We start from the raw sequence: 18487 nt of genomic DNA on the forward strand, positions 1-18487 counted from the left end.
AGAGCCCTTGCTATCAAGCGCCAAGCAAGGGGCCCCAGGAGATGTGGTTTGGGGATGGAGGTAGGAAGGGAATGAATGCCTGAAATGGGTTCTGGAGGTAACGGGAGAGAGCCCTGAATGAATGAATCACATTCATCACAGAGCGCAGACCATATACAGATTTCTTAAGACTGGAGATCACAGACTGGGAGAGCCCCATTCTGAGCAGTGGAGCAAGGACGGGCCGATGGCTTGACTGGGAGCCAAAAGCACCATGGGACGTGGGAAGGGAGAATGCTACCCCGGAGAGGCTGAAATGATGGACTGAAGCTGGAGAGAGAACGCATGCAGACCACAGGAGGTGATGAGTAAGGGCTAATGGGTAAGAGCAGAGGAGTCACGGGTGGGCTGGGAGCCAAACAGGGGTGGGTTGGAGTGATTGAGTGCTAACTGTAGGGATGGGAGGTGGTGGGCAAACAGAGTTCCTCTGTCCTTTCAGCTGTCTCATTGTCTCCAGCCCTCCTTCATCAATGTGGCCAACTACAGCCTTCCTAAAACAACCTTTAGTTGGGGTGCCTGGCTGGCTCAGTCGGTAAGAGTATGTGACTCTTGATCTCAGAGTCTCAGGGTCATGAGTTCAAGCACCACATTGGGTGTGGAGCCTACTTAAGAAAAAAACAAAACAAAACCAACATTTGGTCAAGTCACTGTCCTGCTAAAGGAATCCGATGGCAAGGATGTTCACTTTAATCACTCCTACTCAACGCTGTACTGGAGATCTAAGACAGTGCAGTAAGAAGAAAAAAAGAAAGCCATCGAAGTTGGAAAGGAAGAAATAAAACTGTCCTTATTCATAGATGACATGATTTTCCATGTAGAATCAACAAAAAAAGCTATTAGGACAAGTGAGTCCAGCAAAATTGCAAGATTCAAGACCAATAAACAAAAATCCACTGTATTTTCTTAAAATAATAAACAAATAGAAATGAAGTTTAAAAACACATTTATAATAGCACACAAAATACTTAGAAAAGATCTAACACAATGTACACAAGATCTATATATTGAAAACTACAAAACACTGACGAAAGAAATCAAAGAAGTAAATAAATGGGAAGGGGCTCATGGGTTCAAAACTCAATATTGTTAAGATGTCAGTTTTCCTTATTGGCTTATAGGTTCAATGTAATCCAAAGAAAAATCTCAGAAATCTTTTGTGTGTGTGTGTGTGTGTGGAAATGAAGCTGATTCTGAAAGAAGAACAAATCTGGAGAACTCACACTGTGTGATTTCAAGACGTAATACAAACCTGCTAATCGAGACAGTCAACTGACTTTTGACAAATGTGCAAAGGTAACTCAATGGAAGAAGGATAGTCTTTTCAACAAATGACGCTGGAACAACCTTTATGCAAATGTAATAAATCTTGACCCATATCTTACATCATATACAAAATTTAACCCAAAATGAATCATAGGCCTAAATATAAAATCTAAAACTATAAAACTTCCAGAAGAAAATATAAGAAAATCTTTGTGAGGGCGCCTGGGTGGCTCAGTCATTGAGCGTCTGCCTTTGGCTCGGGTCATGATCCCAGGGTCCTGGGATCGAGCCCTGCATCGGGCTCCCTACTCTGCGGGAAGCCTGCTTCTCCCTCTCCCACTCCCCCTGCTTGTGTTCCCTCTCTCGCTATGTCTCTCTCTGTCAAGTAAATAAATAAATAAAAATCTTAAAAAAAGATAATCTTTGTGACCTTGAGTTAGGCAAAGCTTTCTTAATTACAACACCAAAAGCACGGTCTATAAAAGAAAAAAACCAACAATGCACTTCATCAAAATGTAAAACTTCTGATCTTTGGAAGATACTTTTTTTTTTTTAAAGATTTTATTTATTTATTTATTAGAGAGCGAGCGAGCGAGAAACAGCATGAGAGAGGAGAGGGTCAGAGGGAGAAGCAGGCTCCCCGCTGAGCCGGGAGCCCGATGTGGGACTCGATCCCAGGACCCTGGGATCATGACCTGAGCCGAAGGCAGTCGCTTAACCAACTGAGCCATCCAGGCGCCCTGGAAGACACTGTTTAAAAATTGAGATGACAAGCCACAGACTGGGAGAAAATACTTGCAAAACACCTATCTGAACCCAGAGTATATAAAAAACTCGTAGAACTCAATAATTTCAAAAAACCCAATTCTTTTAATGGGCAAAAGACTGGAACAGACATTTAATCCAAGATATACAGATGGCAAGTAAGAATGTGAAAAGATGCTCAACATCACTAGTCATTAGGAAAATGCCGATTAAAATCACAATGAGATACCATTTCACATTTATTAGACTGGCTAAAACTAATAAACAAACAACAACAACAACAACAACCTGACAATACCAAATGTGAGTGAGGATGCTAAGCAACTAGAATTCTCACATGTCGCCTGTGGGAATGCACAATGGGAATGCAGCCATTCTGGAAGACAATTTGGCAGTCTCTTAAAAAACTACACATAGTAACTATATAACCCAGCAATACCACTCCTCACTCCTAAGTATTTACCCACAAAGCCATGAAAACGTTCACATGCCTAGTGGCTTTATTTATAATCACCCCAAACTGCAAACAACCCAAATATCCTTCAGTCCAGGAACCGATAAACAAACGGTAGTATGTCCATATGACGCAATAATGCACACGATAAAAAGTAAGAAACTACTGATCCTGGCAGCAATGGGATGGATCACAAATGCTGAGTGGAAGAAGCCCGCTCAAAAGGTTGTGATTCCATTTATACCAGTCTCTGGAAAAGGAAAAACTATAGGGATAGAAAACAGATCAGAGGCTGAGGGCAGGGAGAGAAACTGACTACAAGAGACCATGAGGGAGTTTCTGGTTTCTGGGGGGTGATGGAACTGTTATAAATCTTGATTGCAGTGGTGGTTGCAGGACCGGACTGTATGTTTGTCAAAACTCATAGAATTGCACTGAAATGGGGTGAATTTTACCGTATGGAAAAAAAGAAAACAGAAATCCTCTCAGGGCTCCCAGGCTTCCCCTGAACCAAGATTCAATTCTCCACCTGACTTTCTGGGCCTTTTAATCCTGGTCAGTCCCAAGCCGTCCACTTGATTTCCCACGCCACCTTCTGCTCCAATTAGCACTGTATCCTCACCATCCTATCCACATTCCACAGACTTGCAGGCTTCCTTGCCTTTCTGCAGGTTGCGCCCCTCACCTGCTCTAGTCCCCCCCTCCCCCACCACCTTTTCTGCCCGTTTAAAACCACTGAGTAGCGCGTCCTACTCTGAACTTGAGTCCCTCTGTGAGTCTGTTACTCAACGTAGGGCAGGCCCTTTCTCGTGGCGTTCACAGGCGTCTGGCGGGTGTTACTCTGATTTCAGGTTCCTTATCGACAGAATCGCAGGGTATAGCCTTACTCACCTCTACACCCATCGTTCAAGATAAAGCACACGAGGCCTAGCACACAGTAGGCCCTCGATGCAGTGCACGCGGGAGGGAGAGTGACCACCGAGCAGGTGAGACTGGAGATGCATCTAGGTCTAGAAGGGCTAATGAGGCGCCTTCGAGGGAGGTCAGGCGGTCCGGGGCCAGGGCGGCGGACAAAGAGCGGAAAGGGCAGAGGTTCCCGGAGGTGCAAGGTGACCGCCCACAGCCCGGTACCCCGGTGCCCCGCTCGGCCTCGCGTACCTTCCCCTCGTAGGAGCGCTCCGCCGCGCTCACCGACATGGCCTGGACCAGCAGCAGCAGGAAGAGCGGCACCAGGAAGCCGGCGGCGGGTACAGCCACCAGAATGCTGCGCGTCAGCTAAGGAGCAGCGCCGCCGGAAGCCCCTCCCTGGCCCCGCCCCTCGCCCCGACTCCGCCCCAACAGCTCCGCCCCCAACCGGCCCCGTCCTCCCGCTCCCCGAGCTCGGTCCCCGCGTACACCTCACCCCACTCCGCTGTCCAGGCCCCGTGCCACCTTTAGCACTCCCCACCATGACGCTGCTAGATTCTCAAGTCTTCGCAGTCCCTCCTAGCCCCGCCCATATCCCTGGCCCTACCCACCCCTGCTTAGTCCCAGGGGGTTCTCCCCGCCCCGCCATTAGCTCTGTCCTCGTGATCCCGCCCCCTTGCCACCCCCGCGCTCCCCACTACTCTCTACATGGGTCCCCGGAAGGATACGCGATGGCTTTGTCCATGGAGAAGGGCAGGTGGGTCGTGCGCACCAGGAAGATCAGGCAGGTCACCAGCATGGCACCCGAGTAGAGACATAAGGACAGGACCAGCAGCATGAAGAAGCGGAAGTTGCGGTGACCAATGCAGTTATTGACCCATTTGCAGTGGTGGTCAAAGTCCTGGGTAAGAGGGAGGGGAGCAGGCCTCGAGGACCCGACCTCTGGACCAGCCTCCATCGCCCCCAAATCTGAGGCTTTACCCACCCACCTTCCCCCATTCCCAAAGGCCACCTGCCCTTGGCCCCTCAAACTGGTCTCATCCCTAGGGAGAAACGCAGGCACAAAGTCCCTAATGCTAGCATTTCTGTTAGAGCTCTGTTAGGTCTCTGCGGCTCACAAGGTCCATGTCAAGAGGCCTTCAGAGACAAGGCCTGCCTGGTCTTCTGGGGACACATCCTGGTGTAACTGTGGGCTGGGCATAGAATATCTCTGAGCTTCTGTTTCCTTATCCATTGACTGAGGATAGTAATACCTTTGCTCAGCCTGCCTCCCAGGGTTGTGAGGACCAGATAAGACGGCACCTCTGTACGCCTTTGCAGGCTGTGCGCATGAGGCAGACAAGCACTCTGAGCCCGGAAGAGCCTCCGGCCGGGACACGAGAAGAGGATGGGCGAAGCTTTCCCAGCCGGGCCTACAGCCGGCGTGACGGCCTCGGGCAGCTAGAGTCAGCAGGCCTGGGGTAAGACAGGGGTGTCTTTCTCCCCCTGGCCTGACCAGGCCCAGCATAGGTGTGGATGCCTCTGTGCGTGTCTGCGCCTGCGCAGGCAAGCTTCAACCTCCCTGGACAGGTGCGGGTGCGGGTGCAGGTGCAGAGGTAGGGACCTGCATGAGTGACCAAAGGTGGTTGGGAGTTACTGCCACTCTTGGCCTTTAGTGGTGCCGGACGTGGTTTCACACTTGCCACTGGCCCCCGTGTGAGCGGGAGGGGTGGGGGCAGGTGGGCAAGTCAAGAGAGGCACTCACTTCTACACAGATGTTGCACCGGGGACAGTGGTGGGTCCGGGGCGGCCGGTGGAAGCAGCACTTTTGGCACCACTGCAGGCGGAAGGCCCTGTGGTTCACCCACACCACATGCACCACCATGGGGCCCTGTTCGTTGGAGCCTGGCGTGGGAAGAGGATTGGGCAGCAGCAGGAGGCCCTTCCGTCAGTCTGCTGCTCCGGGGGGTAGGGAGGCCGCCCCGTGTCATGGCCCCAGGAAGTGTGGGGAAGAGGTGGGCGAGGGTATCCCTAGTCTCCACCGAGCAAGCTGCCCAAGCACAGAGAGACGGGCATCCAAAGGGAAGGGAGGTTTCCAGCCAGAAGAGTTCTGTGAGGACTCAGCCATTTACAACTGTGACTGATGCTTTAAAGAGTTTGTGCCATGGGAAGGACGAAGGGAGAACCGAGTGGTTTCAAAGAGTTGGCTTCTCTTCCCCGGGCCCTCCCACACGAAGCAACTGGAAAACCTCCAGAAATCTGTTTTTCCACGTCTGCGTAGCTTAAACAATGAAGTGACAGAGGCAGGGCTGGGGCAAATGAGGATGTGCTGTGAAACGGTCCTGTGGCCCAAGGAAGGGAGATGGAAGGAGCCCTTCAGGAGGGGCTGCCTCCTTCTCCCAGGGGCCAGCGCCTCACCTTGATGCAAGATGCCGGGGTCTGAGAAATTGAGTGAAACCAGACTGAAGACGGTGAGGACACAGAGGAGGCCTGTGACGAGGGGAAAGGCCCACTCCCCGTTCTGGGCCAGCCATCTGCAACTGAGACCAGAACAGGGCTCAGCCCTGATCCAGAGTGGCCTAAAGCTCTCCCCGACCCCTGCCGACCCTGTCCACTTGGTCAGAACCCACACGCCTTGAAGCCTGCTGCTCTAAATATCCAGACTGGTGATAGATCCTCAGCGACTCCGCCAAATGTCCCCCAGTGTTGCCAGCCGTCTGCGGCTCCCAGAGGCACCAAGCACTGTGTACCTGTGTCTTTGCACATTCGGTTCCCTCGGCCTGGGCTATCCTCCGTCCTCTCGCCCCTCTTCTGCACTTCCCCTGCCTCTGTACTATCATTCTCTGTTTTCCTGTCTCTGTAGGAAACCTGCAGCTTGTGTAAGAGGGAGACTCACGGGAATGCGAAGAAGAGGCCACTGAAAACCACCAGCAGCACTACATTGAAGGCGGCAAACAGGCTCGGGAGGATCCACGGAAGAGGGGCCTGAGGCTGCGGATGGGGCTCCTTCATGAGGGGCACGGCGTCCTTCAAGAGCGGCATGGCTGGACCTCCCGCGCCCCCAGGGGAGATCAGAGCCACTAGGCTCCAGGAGCCCCATGGCCACAGCAGCCTCGGAAGCCGCAGCCCAGGGTGGAAGGAAAGAAGTTCCAGTGTGACATCATAGAGGTTGAGAAGAATGGAGGCCAGCCTGTGATGGGCGCTGCCAACAGCAAACCCACCCACCAGCCCCACCCCACCCCACCCCCACACTTGTGCCAGGGACGGAGAGCTCCTGCCCCTGCGAGGTTGGCTTTAAGATGACAGATTAGAGAAACACACGGGGAGAAGGTGTGTGATTCTAATCATCTTCTCAGGCTCGAGGCTAATCGGAGCAGATAGCGCTCATGGTTCACCCTACCTCCATTTTCTTCCTTTTTGTTATTGCAAAATTCCACTTTCGGGGCTGGAAGGGCAGCTAAATAACTTTCCAGCTTCCGTCATTTCCAGGGTGGGCTTCATGACACAATTCTGGTCAAGGAGACGTAAGTGGATGTCTGCTGAGGATTTCTAGAAAAGCTTTGCCTTGTCCCTTTCTTCTGGTCTTGAGCCTAGATGTGCTGGCTGAAGGTACCGTCTTGGACCCATTAGGCAGCGTGTGGACATGCTACACAGAATGGTGTTGAGGACACTGTTTAGGCACTGCCCCAGACTTGAACTGGCTGCCTCTGAACTGCTTTTTCCATGAGAAAATAACTGAGTTTTCTGTTATATGCAGCCAACATTTGTCATTTGTTTTAGCTATGGAGCATCTGAACCCCTCTGTGCTTGGAGGATTCCCTGCGCTGTACCTCTTCATGGAAGGGCAAAGACTGCTCCCCATCCCAGTTGGAGCTAAAACTGCCAGAAACTTGCATTCAAAGTCTCTCCTGCAGCTAGAGCATAGCCCTGTGACCCAGCGCCACCAATTAGCCTCAGAACTGCCACCACCAACCAAGTGGGAGTCTTCTGCACATATTTTCAGAGCTCCTGCATGTTGAAGTGTAATGGCCATTTTAAATGTCACTTTAATTCCAACAGTGATTGTATTGTGCTTCAACAAGGATAAAATACGTAATTCTGGGGGTGGCTGGGTGGCTCAGTCGTTAAGCGTCTGCCTTCGGCTCAGGTCATGATCCCGGGGTCCTGGGATCGAGCCCCGCAACGGGCTCCCACTCCCCCTGCTTGTGTTCCCTCTCTCGCTGTCTCTATTTGTCAAATAAATAAATAAAATCTTAAACAACAACAACAACAGCATAATTCCGGGGGCGCCTGGGTGGTGCCATTGGTTAAGCATCTGGCTCTTGGTTCCCGCATCGGGCATTGTGCTGAGCACAAAGTCAGCTTGGGATTCTCTTTCTCTCTCCCCTTCCCTCTGCCCCCTCCTGCTCATGCTCTCTCTTCCCTCTCTAAAATAAGTAAATAAATCTTTAAAAAAATATCTAACTCCAAGAGTCCTACTTTGAATTGGACTAAATGAACTGGAACATTTTGAGGAAATCAATTTGATTAAAAACAGAGCAAAAGTCCCTCGTCAATGCACAATTATTGTTATTTATATTTTCTTATATATAGAAACAATTTTTCTTCATAACATTCAAATTAATGGGTTAAAATCAATGTAAGAATATGATCTTTTTTTTTTAAGATTTTATTTATTTATTTAACAGAGAGCGAGAGAGACAGCGAGAGAAGGAACACAAGCAGGGGGAGTGGGAGAAGGAGAAGCAGGCTTCCCGCCGAGCAGGGAGCCCAATGCGGGGCTCGATCCCAGGACCCTGGGATCATGACCTGAGCCGAAGGCAGACGCTTAACGGCTGAGCCACCCAGGTGCCCCAAGAATGCGATCTTTTAAGGGGCACTTGGCCTGGCTCAGTCTAAAGAGCATGCGACTCTTGATCTCAGGGTCATGAGTTTGAGCCCCACCTGGGGTGTAGAGATTACTTAAATAAATAAAACATTTTTAAAAAAGAATACTATCTTAAAATATACTTGATTGTATTTCAAATACTAAGGTTTAAAGTTTTAGATATTTTCATTTGTCATAATTTAATATAACTATATATGTATGCACATTTAAAATACCTACATATTGATACATATTAAAATTAATTAATTTTGGGGGGTGCCTGGGTGGTTCAGTCAATTAAGCATCTGCCTTTGGCTCAGGTCATGATCCCAGGGTTCTGGGATTGAGTCCCGCATTGGGCTCCCTGATCAGTGGGGAGTCTGCTTCTCCCTCTCCCTCTGGCCCTCCCTGCTGCTCATGCTCTCTCTCTCTCTCTCAAGTATGTAAATAAAATCTTTAAAAAAATAAAAAATAAAATTAATTTTTTAAAAGATTTTATTATTTGACAGAGAGAGACAGTGAGAGATGGAACACAAGCAGGGGGAGAGGCAGAGGGAGAAGCAGGCTTCCTGCTGAGCAGGGAACCTGATGTGGTGCTCGATCCCAGGACCCTGGGATCATGCCCTGAGCTGAAGGCAGACGCTTAATCAACTGAGCCACCCAGGCGCCCCTATTCCTTGGTTTTAAACACATATGTAAATTGGCAGCAATTTTGGCACACACTTTATGTAACAGATTGGTCAGTGTTTTCACTTTCTACTAATTCATTTTGTCTCCTGAGGTTAATTTTTTGAAGTTAAGTCTTCACGGAATAATTATGGGGACCCATCACTTATGTACCTCACCCCAAATAGAGATTCCACTCTCCTCCATTCTGATAATGTTAGCTACTGTAACAAGTTAATGTGCCTTGTCATCAACATACAGTTTCTTTGTCCTTTCATTTTTGTCTGAAAGTCCCTGCTAGAAGTTGCAGACCAGAGATTGGGTCTTCTGGAAGAAACATCAAAGAAGGACAGAAAGGGATACAGGAGATAGACACATGATTACAGACTTCCTTAGAATAAGCTGATGTGACCACCAGAGTAGACACCTCACTGTCAGAGTCAATTCCTGGATTCCTTCCTCCAAAAACCTACTTCTCCCCCAGTGCTGTTCCTCCCAGTAATTAGGATTATCATTCACCCTATTGTTCAGATCAAACCCATGGAGTCACCTGATTCCTGCCTTTATCTCACATCCCACATCCAATCCACCAGCTCTGCCATCAAAATAGAATCTCACAAGTCCAAGCCACTACCCTCTCTTGTTTGGATATTGGAATAACCTCCTAACTAACACAGGCTTCTTCTGTCCTTGACCTTTAAGAGACTCTGTTCCAAATAGTAGCTTGTGCTCCTTTTAGAACTTAGATCATGGCCTCTGTTCAGAAGCCTCCAACTGCTGCCAGCCTCATTCAGAGTAAAGTCCAAAGTCCTTACTGTGGCCTTCAAGGCCCTCCCTGACCTGGCTCCTCTAACTTTCTGATCTTATTTCCTAACACTCAGCCCCTTGCTCAGGCACACTAGCCTCCCTGTTCTTCCCCAGACACACCTGGCACACTCCAGTCCTGGGTCCTTTGCACTTGCTCTCCTGTTTCCCTGGAATTCTCTGCCACAAACACTCACAGAGTTCGCTTCCTCACTTCACCGAGTCCTTTGTTCACGTGGTGCCTCTGCGCCCTCCAGATGCCTGCACCTCCGCTGGTTTCCTCAGAATACAGTCCTCACGGTTGGATTTCAGGTCAATAAATGTGAATACTTAAAACGTCTTTTGCATAATTTGCAAGATGCTTTCCAGAAAGTTTATACATGTTTACACTACTGTTATGAGCATAACTGTATTATAATACAAACACCATAATTAAATATTAACATAAAGTAATTTCTCAAATTTTATAAATGACAAATGACACCTTAATCTTTTCATTTATATCTCCTTAAATTAGTTATGAAATTAAGGAAGAAAGACTTTTCAAGATGGCGGAGGAGACCTTAGTTTTGTCTGAGGAATTCAGCTAGATAGCTATCAAATCATTCTGAACAACTGTGAACTCAACCAGAGATCTAAGAAAAGAATGCTGCAATTCTACAAATAGAAAAGCGACCACTTTCCACACAAGATGGAAAACTCACCTCAAAAAAGAGAACAAGAGGCAGTACTGACTGCCAGGGACCTAATCAGTATGGATATAAGTCAGAACTAGAGTTCAGAATAACGATTATAAAGATACTAGTTGGGCTTGAAAAAACCATAGAAGACACTCCCTTTCTGGAGAAATAAAAGAACTAAAATCGAATTAAGTCAAAATAAAAAAGGCTATTAATGAGATGCAATAAAAAATGGAGGCTGTAACTGCTAGGACAAATGAAGCAGAAGAGAGAATTAGTGATATAGAAGACAAAATGATGGAAAATAAAGAAGCTGAGAAAAAGATAACTACTGGATCATGAGGGGAGAATTCGAAAGATAAGTGAAACATTTTAAAGCAAAACAATATTAGAATAATTGGGATCCCAGAAGAAGAGGAAAGGGGGGGGGACAGAAGGTATATTAGAGCAAATTATAGCTAAGAACTTCCTTAATCTGGGGAAGGAAACAGGCATTCAAGTCCAGGAGGCACAGAGAAACCCCCTCAAAATCAATAAAATTAGGTCAACACCCTGACATATAATAGTGAAACTTGCAAAACTCAGAGACAAAGAGAAAATCCTAGAAGCAGCAAGGAACAAGAGGTCTGTAAACTACAAGGGTAGAAACATTAGACTGACAGCAGACCTATCCACAGAGACCTGGCAGGCCAGAAAGGAATGGCATGATATAGTCAGGGTGCTAAATGAGAAAAATATGCAGCCAAGGATACTCTATCCAGCAAGGCTGTCATTCAAAATAGGAGAGACAAAAAAGTTCCAGGATAAACAGAAACTAAAATAATTTGTGATCACTAAGCCAGCCCTGCAAGAAATATTAAAGGGGATCCTTTAAGCAAGGAGAGAGCCCAAAAGTAACATAGACCAGAAAGGAACAGAGACAATATACAGAAACAGTGACTTTACAGGTAATACAATGACACTAAATTCATATCTTTCAGTAGTTACTCTGAATGTAAATGGGCTAAATGCCCCAATCAAAAGACACAGGTTATCAGGTTGGATAAAAAAGCAAGACCCATCAATATGCTGTCTACAAGAGACTCATTTTAGACCCAAAGACACCTCCAGATTTAAAGTGAAGGGGGTGGAAAACCATTTATCATGCTAACAGACATCAAAAGAAAGCTGGGATAGCAATCCTTATATCAGACAAATTAGATTTTAAACCAAAGACTGTAATAAGAGATAATTAAAGGGTCTATCATAATTAAAGGGTCTATCCAACAAGACCATCTAACAATTGTAAATATGTACGCCCCTAACATGGGAGTAGCCCCAATTATATAAATCAATAACAAAATTAAAGAAACACATTGATAATAATATAATAATAGTAGGGGACTTTAACACCCCACTCACTGCAATGGAGAGATCATCTAAGCAGAAGATCAACAAGGAAACAAGGGCTTTGAATGACACATTGGACCAGATGGACTTCACAGATATATTCAGAGCATTGCATCCTAAAGCAACGGAATACACATTGTTCTCAAGTGCACATGGAACATTCTCCAGAATAGATCACATAGTGGGCCACAAATCAGGTCTCAACTGGTACCAAAAGATTGGGATCATTCCATGCATACTTTCAGACCAAAATGCTTTGAAACTTGAACTCAGTCACAAGAGGAATTTTGGAAAGAACTCAAACATATGGAGGTTAAAGAGCATCCTACTAAAGAATGAATGGGTCAACCAGGAAATTAAAGGAGAATTTTTTTAAATGATGGAAACAAATGAAAATTTGTTTTCATTTTCATTCAAATGAAAAACATGACTATTCAAAACCTTTGGGATGCAGCAAAGGCGGTCCTAAGAGAGAAGTATATAGCAATACAAGCCTTTCCCAAGAAACAAGAAAGGTCTCAAATACACAACCTAACCTTACACTTAAAGGAGCTGGAGAAAGAACAGCAAATAAAGCCTAACCCAAAAGAAGAGAATTAATAAAGATTAGGGCAAAAATCAATGAAATGGAAACCAAAGGAACAGTAGAAAAGATCAATGAAACTAGGCACTGGTTTTTTGAGAGAATTAATAAGACTGAAAAACCCCTGGCCAGACTTATCAAAAAGAAAAGAGAAAGGACCCAAATAAATAAAATTATGAATGATACAGGAGAGATCACAACCAACACTGAAGAAATACAAACAATTATAAGAATATATTATGAGCAACTATATGCCAACAAATTAGGCAATCTGGAAGAAATAGGTGCATTCCTAGGAAATGTATAAGCTACCAAAACTGAATCAGGAAGAAATAAAAAACCTGAACAGACCCATAACCTGCAAGGAAATTGAAGCAGTAATCAAAAACCTCCCAACAAACAGGAGTCCAGGGCCAGACAGCTTCCCAGGAGAATTCTACCAAGCATTTAAAGAAGAATTAATACCTATTCTTATGAAGTTGTTTCAAAAAATAGAAATGGAAGGAAAACTTCCAACCCCTTCTATGGGGCCAGGATTACCTTGACTCCAAAACCACATAAAGACCCCATCAAAAAGGAGAATTACAGAGCAATATCCCTGATGAACATGGATGCAAAAATTCTCAAAAGATACTAGCCAATAGCACACAACAATACATTAAAAGGATTATTCACCACGACCAAGTGGGATTTATTCCTAGGCTGCAAGTGTGGTTCAACATCTGCAAATCAATCAATGTGATACACATTAATAAAAGGACAAGAACCATATGATCCTCTCAATAAATGCAGAAAAAGCCTTTGACAAAGTACAGCATCCTTTCTTGATTAAAACTCTCCACAGTGTAGGGATAAAGGGAGCATACCTTAGTATCATAAAAGCCATCTATGAAAAGCCCAAAGCGAATATCATTCTCAATGGGGAAAAAAATGAGAGCTTTTCCCCTAAGGTCAGGAACACGACAGGTATGTCCATCATCAACACTGTTGTTCAACATAGTACTAGAAATCCTAGCCTCAGCAATCAGACAACAAAAAGAAATAAAAAAACCTGAATCCGTAAAGAAGAAGTCAAACTCTCACTCTTCGCAGATGACATGATAATCTATGTGGAAAACCCAAAAGACTCCAACTCAAAATTGCTAGAACTCATACAGAAATTCAGCAAAGTGGCAGGATATAAAATCAATGCACAGAAATCAGTTGCATTTCTATACACCAACAACTAGACAGAAGAAAGATAAATTAAGGAGTCAATCCCATTTACAACTGCACCCAAAACCATAAGATACCTAGGAATAAACCTAACCAAAGAGGCAAAGGACCTGTACTCAGAAAACTATAGAACACTTATGAAAGAAATTGAGGAAGACCCAAAGAAATGGAAAAATGTTCCATGCTCGTAGATTAGAAGAACAAATATTGTTAAAATGATTATGCTACCTAGAGCAATCTACACATTCAATGCAATCCCTATCAAAATACCATCAACTTTTGGTGGCTCAGTCAGTTAAGTGTCTGCCTTCAGCTCAGGTCATGGTCCCAGGGTCCTGGGATCAAGCCCCGTGTCGGGCTCCCTGTTCCGCAGGGAGTCTGCTTCTCCCTCTCCCACTCCCCCTGCTTGTGTTCCCTCTCTCGCTGTCAAATAAATAAATAAAATCTTAAAAAAAAAAAAAAAAAGACTGATGAATCACCGACCTCTACCTCTGAAACTAATAATACACTATATGTTAATTGAATTTAAATTAAAAAAATAATTAATTAATTTTAAAAATTAAGAGGTCATTTTCTTGTAGTTGTTTTGTGAATTGCCCTTTTACATTTTTGCTTGCTCACGTCTCAATGTGGAAGTGTTGGGATATTTTTCTCTTTTATCTTGTGTGATAAATATACATAACATAAATTTTACCATTTTAAACATTTTTTAGTGTCCAGTTCTGCAGCACTAAGTAAATTCACCATGTTGTGCAACCGTCATCACCATCCATTCCAGGCCTTTTATCATCATCCCAAACAGAAACTCTGTACCCAATAAACAGTAACTCCTCACTCCCCCCGTCCCCCAGCACTCAGTAACCACTGTTCTACTTTCTGTCTCTATAAATCCGACTATTCTAGGGACCTCATATAAGTGGAATCACACAGTATCTGTCCTTTTACATCTGGCTTCTTCAACTCAGCATAATGTTCTCAGGTTCATCATTGGCCTTTAGCAGCCCTGAAAGTTGGTATGTTGTAGCAGGTGTCAGAATCCTTCCTTTTTGGGGCACCTGGGTGGCTCAGTTGTTGAGCGTCTGCCTTCAGCTCAGGTCATGATCCCTGGGTCCTGGGATCGAGCCCTGTATCGGGCTCCCTGCTCGGCGGGAAGCCTGCTTCTCCCTCTCCCACTCCCCCTGCTTGTGTTCCCTCTCTCACTTTTTCTCTGTCAAATAAATAAAAGAATCCTTCCTTTTTGAGGCTGCATAATATTTATTGTATTTGACACATTTGGTTTACCTATTCATCTGCTGATGGACATTTAGGTTGTTCCCACCTTTGGGCTGCTGTGGATAACGCTGCTATGAACATGGGGGTGCAAATATTTATTTAAGCCCCCGTTTTCCATTCTTTAGGCTATATATCCAGAAGTAGGATTGCCGGATGATAGGTAATCTTATGTACAATTTGTGGAGGAACTGCCCTACTATTTTCCACAGCAGCTATACCATTCCACCAACAAGGCATAAGGTTCTAATTTCTCCACATCCTTGCTAACACTTTTCTTTCTGCTTTCTTTTTTTTTTAAAAATAATATCCATCTTAATAAGTGTCAAGTGATACCCCTTTTTCCTTTGGTAGAAGCGTTGGGCTTTTCTTTCTGATTTGCAGGAGCTCTTTTATATTAAAATTTTTGACTGTGTTTCTTGAACATATGTTTCCAGTTTGTCATTTGCCTTTTGATTTTGTGTGTAATTTTTAAAAAAGATTTATTATTTATTTGAGAGAGAGAGCACGTGCGAGCCTGTGGGAGCAGTGGGAGGGGCAGGGGGAGAGAATCTCAAGCCTGACGTGGGGCTCAATCTCATGACCCTGAGATCATGACCTGAGCCAAAATCAAGAGTTGGACACTTAACTGACTGAGTCACCCTGGCGCCCCTTTTGTGTGCAATTTTTAATGTAAAACTTTTGTTGTTTCTCTGTAATCAAATCTATTCATCATTTCCTTAGCACCACTTTATCTTACTTCGAAGTTTTCCCCTCTCCTTCTATCTGAGGAATACTTAACTGCATTTCTTGTTTTCTTTTCCATTTAATTCTTTAATCTGAAATTAATGTAGGGGTAAGATAGAAGGTAAAGGTCTAATGTGTCTTTTTCTCACATCATTATCGTCAATGATTCCAGCGTTAGTTTTGAGTAAGCTTTCTTTTCTCTCTCCCAGCAGATTCTGACTTCTTCATATATGCCAAGATCTGTGGGTGGCACTGTGAGGGGCTTCCCAGACCCCCCTCAGGAATGAAGAACTTATCCCCCAGTTGCTAGAAGATGGCTTCAGCTTTGGGGAGTGCCTCCCCTCACGAAAATTACCTCACCAAGGTCCCACCTCCTTCCATAGCAGTTTGCATCCAAGGAGTGTTCAACATGAAGTAGAAAGGCCCAGACACTTTGCCCCAATGCAGAAAATTCTGAAGGGCCATCCAGCCCCTCTGTGACCTCTGGATTGGCTAAGGCTGTTGTTGGGCCCTTCACCACAGATTGACTTCTCTGCTCAGTCCTGCTTCCTTTCCTTCGCTTTTGCAGGCATTGATTCCAAAGAGATTCCCTAACAAGCATCCTGCATGCTGATCTCTAGAGTCTGTTGCAAACATTTTGTTTTGTTTATTTATTGAATTTAGCACCATATATTTTGATGTTGGTGGTTTTAGAATACGGGGCTTTTTGCATTCTTAGTTGTCATTATCTGAATCCCTAAATTTATGATGCTATGTAGTAAACAAAACAACATAACACGAAAATGTTAACTAATGAGTAAGAAATGAGGCCCCACTCAAACATCACCTTTCATTCAAACTCGCATCTTCCTTTTCCTCAACTGCAATGCAAAACAATGCCAAGTGCAGGTACAATGAAAATTTATTACAAAGGGAGATTTAAAATCTTGCAAAAGAGGCAGAATTTTATGAGGTTGATAGAAGTGATATTGGAATACCATTTAAATCACCCAAAAAGTCATCAACCAATAAGAAGCTAGTCTAAAACAGCTAAAAGTTCAAGAAAGGAAAATCAACAAGGTTGACAACCTAGTAGGCTCTTCAGAAAAAAAAAGGCCTATAGCTTCACTGGTAAATTCTATCTGACATGAAAAAATGAACACCAGACCTCCTCAAACTCTTTCAAGACATAGAAGAGGAAAGAACACTTCCTAATTCATTCTATGATGTCAATATTACCATGATACCAAAGCCAGCTGAAGACATCACAAAAAACCCCCTACAGACCAATATCCTTTATGAACATACAGGCAAAAATCCTCAGCAAAATACTAGCAAACTGAATCCAGCAGCATATTAAAAAGATTATACACCATGAGCAACTAGGATTTATCCCAGGAACCCGAGAGCCGTTCAACGTATACAAACCGGCCAGTGTACTCCCCCACAGTAATAGAGAGAAGGAAAGAAAATATGTGGTTGTCTTAATGCAGAAAAGGCATTTGGCAAAATCTAACACTATTCCATGATTAAAACACTCCACAGGCTAGGAATAGAAAGGACTTTTCTCAAATGAAGGGTATTTATGAAAAACGCACAGCTAACGTCATACTTAATGGTGAAAGACTGAAAGCTTTCCCTGTAAGATCAGGAACAAGACAAGTATGCTTGCTTTTGCTACTTTTATTTAACATTATACTGGAAGTTCTAGCCAGAGCAATTAGGTAAAAAAAAAAAAAAAAAAAAAAAAAAAAAAAAAAAAAAGGCAATAAAATCATCCACACTGCAAATCTCCATTTGCAGATGACACAATTTTATATATAGTTAACCTTAAAGAATACACACACACACACACACGCACACACAATCAGAGCTAGTAAATGAGTTCAGGAAAAGTAGCAGCATTATTCATAACAGCCAAAAAATGGAAACAACCTAAATGCCCATAACTGAAGAATGGATAAACAAAATACGGCATATCCACACGATGGAATATTATTCAGCCATAAGGAGGAGCAAAGTATTGGTATATGCTGCAACACAGACAAGCCTTGAAAACATGCTGAATAAAAAAAGTCAGCACGAAACACCACGTATTATATGATAAGTGTCTATTTAGGTAAGTGTCCAGAATCAGACCAAATCAATAGAGAGAGGAAGTAGATGAGTGGTTGCCAGGGGGATGGGAAGAAGGAAGAATTGGGAAGTAGGAGGTTTCTTTCTGGACTGATGGAAATATTCTGCAATTAGATTAATGGTGATAGTTGCACAACATTACAAATACACTAAAACCCACTGAATTACATACTTTACCATGACTAAAAAGGTGTGTTTTATGTTATGTGAATTTTATCTCAATAAGGCATTTTTTTAAAAAGAGAGAATGGCCTTTAAATATCAAATGACTGGGGTGCCTGGGTGGCTCAGTCGTTAAGCGTCTGCCTTCGGCTCAGGTCATGATCCCAGGATCCTGGGATCCAGCCCCGCATCAGGCTCTCGGCTCTGCGGGAAGCCTGCTTCTCCCTCTCCCACTCCCCCTGCTTGTGTTCCCTCTTTCGCTGTGTTTCTCTCTGTCAAATAAATAAAATCTTTAAATAAATAAATATCAAATGATTGAGGACCCTTGAGGAAAACTGATGAAATTTCTGGGTTTTTTTTCCTCAAAAATGGTCCTTACACTGAGAGAGCCAAAATTGAAGTGACAGGCATCCTATTGTATGATCATATAATTCGGTGAGAATAATTAAGCCAAAACAATGAAATGAAGAATGATTCATTCCTCTTGGGCCTAAAATTCAGTGTTTGACAGCAAGCTGTCTAAAATTAGCAAGAGAAGAATCTGATTTGCTGCTCCAGCTCATCTCCTCTGGCCATACCTTAGCTAGGGATGGGCTGGCCTTGAG

The 18487-nt window shown here is 44.4% G+C and overlaps 1 protein-coding gene across 1 annotated transcript in view; it reads right to left on the bottom strand.

Moving 5' to 3' along the window:
- ZDHHC19 (zinc finger DHHC-type palmitoyltransferase 19) overlaps positions 1-6448 on the bottom strand; it is a 49823-nt gene extending 43375 nt beyond the window's left edge. Inside the window, exons 1-5 of the mRNA XM_044920655.1 lie at positions 6303-6448; positions 5825-5946; positions 5172-5311; positions 4156-4328; positions 3680-3785 (exon numbers count right to left, since the gene is read on the bottom strand). Of these exons, the coding sequence (XP_044776590.1) occupies positions 3680-3785; positions 4156-4328; positions 5172-5311; positions 5825-5946; positions 6303-6448 (687 nt within the window). The remainder of the gene's footprint in view (positions 1-3679; positions 3786-4155; positions 4329-5171; positions 5312-5824; positions 5947-6302) is intronic.
- Positions 6449-18487: the final 12039 nt, after the last annotated feature.

Source organism: Neomonachus schauinslandi, chromosome 1 (assembly GCF_002201575.2).
Source record: "Neomonachus schauinslandi chromosome 1, ASM220157v2, whole genome shotgun sequence".
Taxonomy (NCBI): Eukaryota; Metazoa; Chordata; class Mammalia; order Carnivora; family Phocidae; genus Neomonachus; species Neomonachus schauinslandi.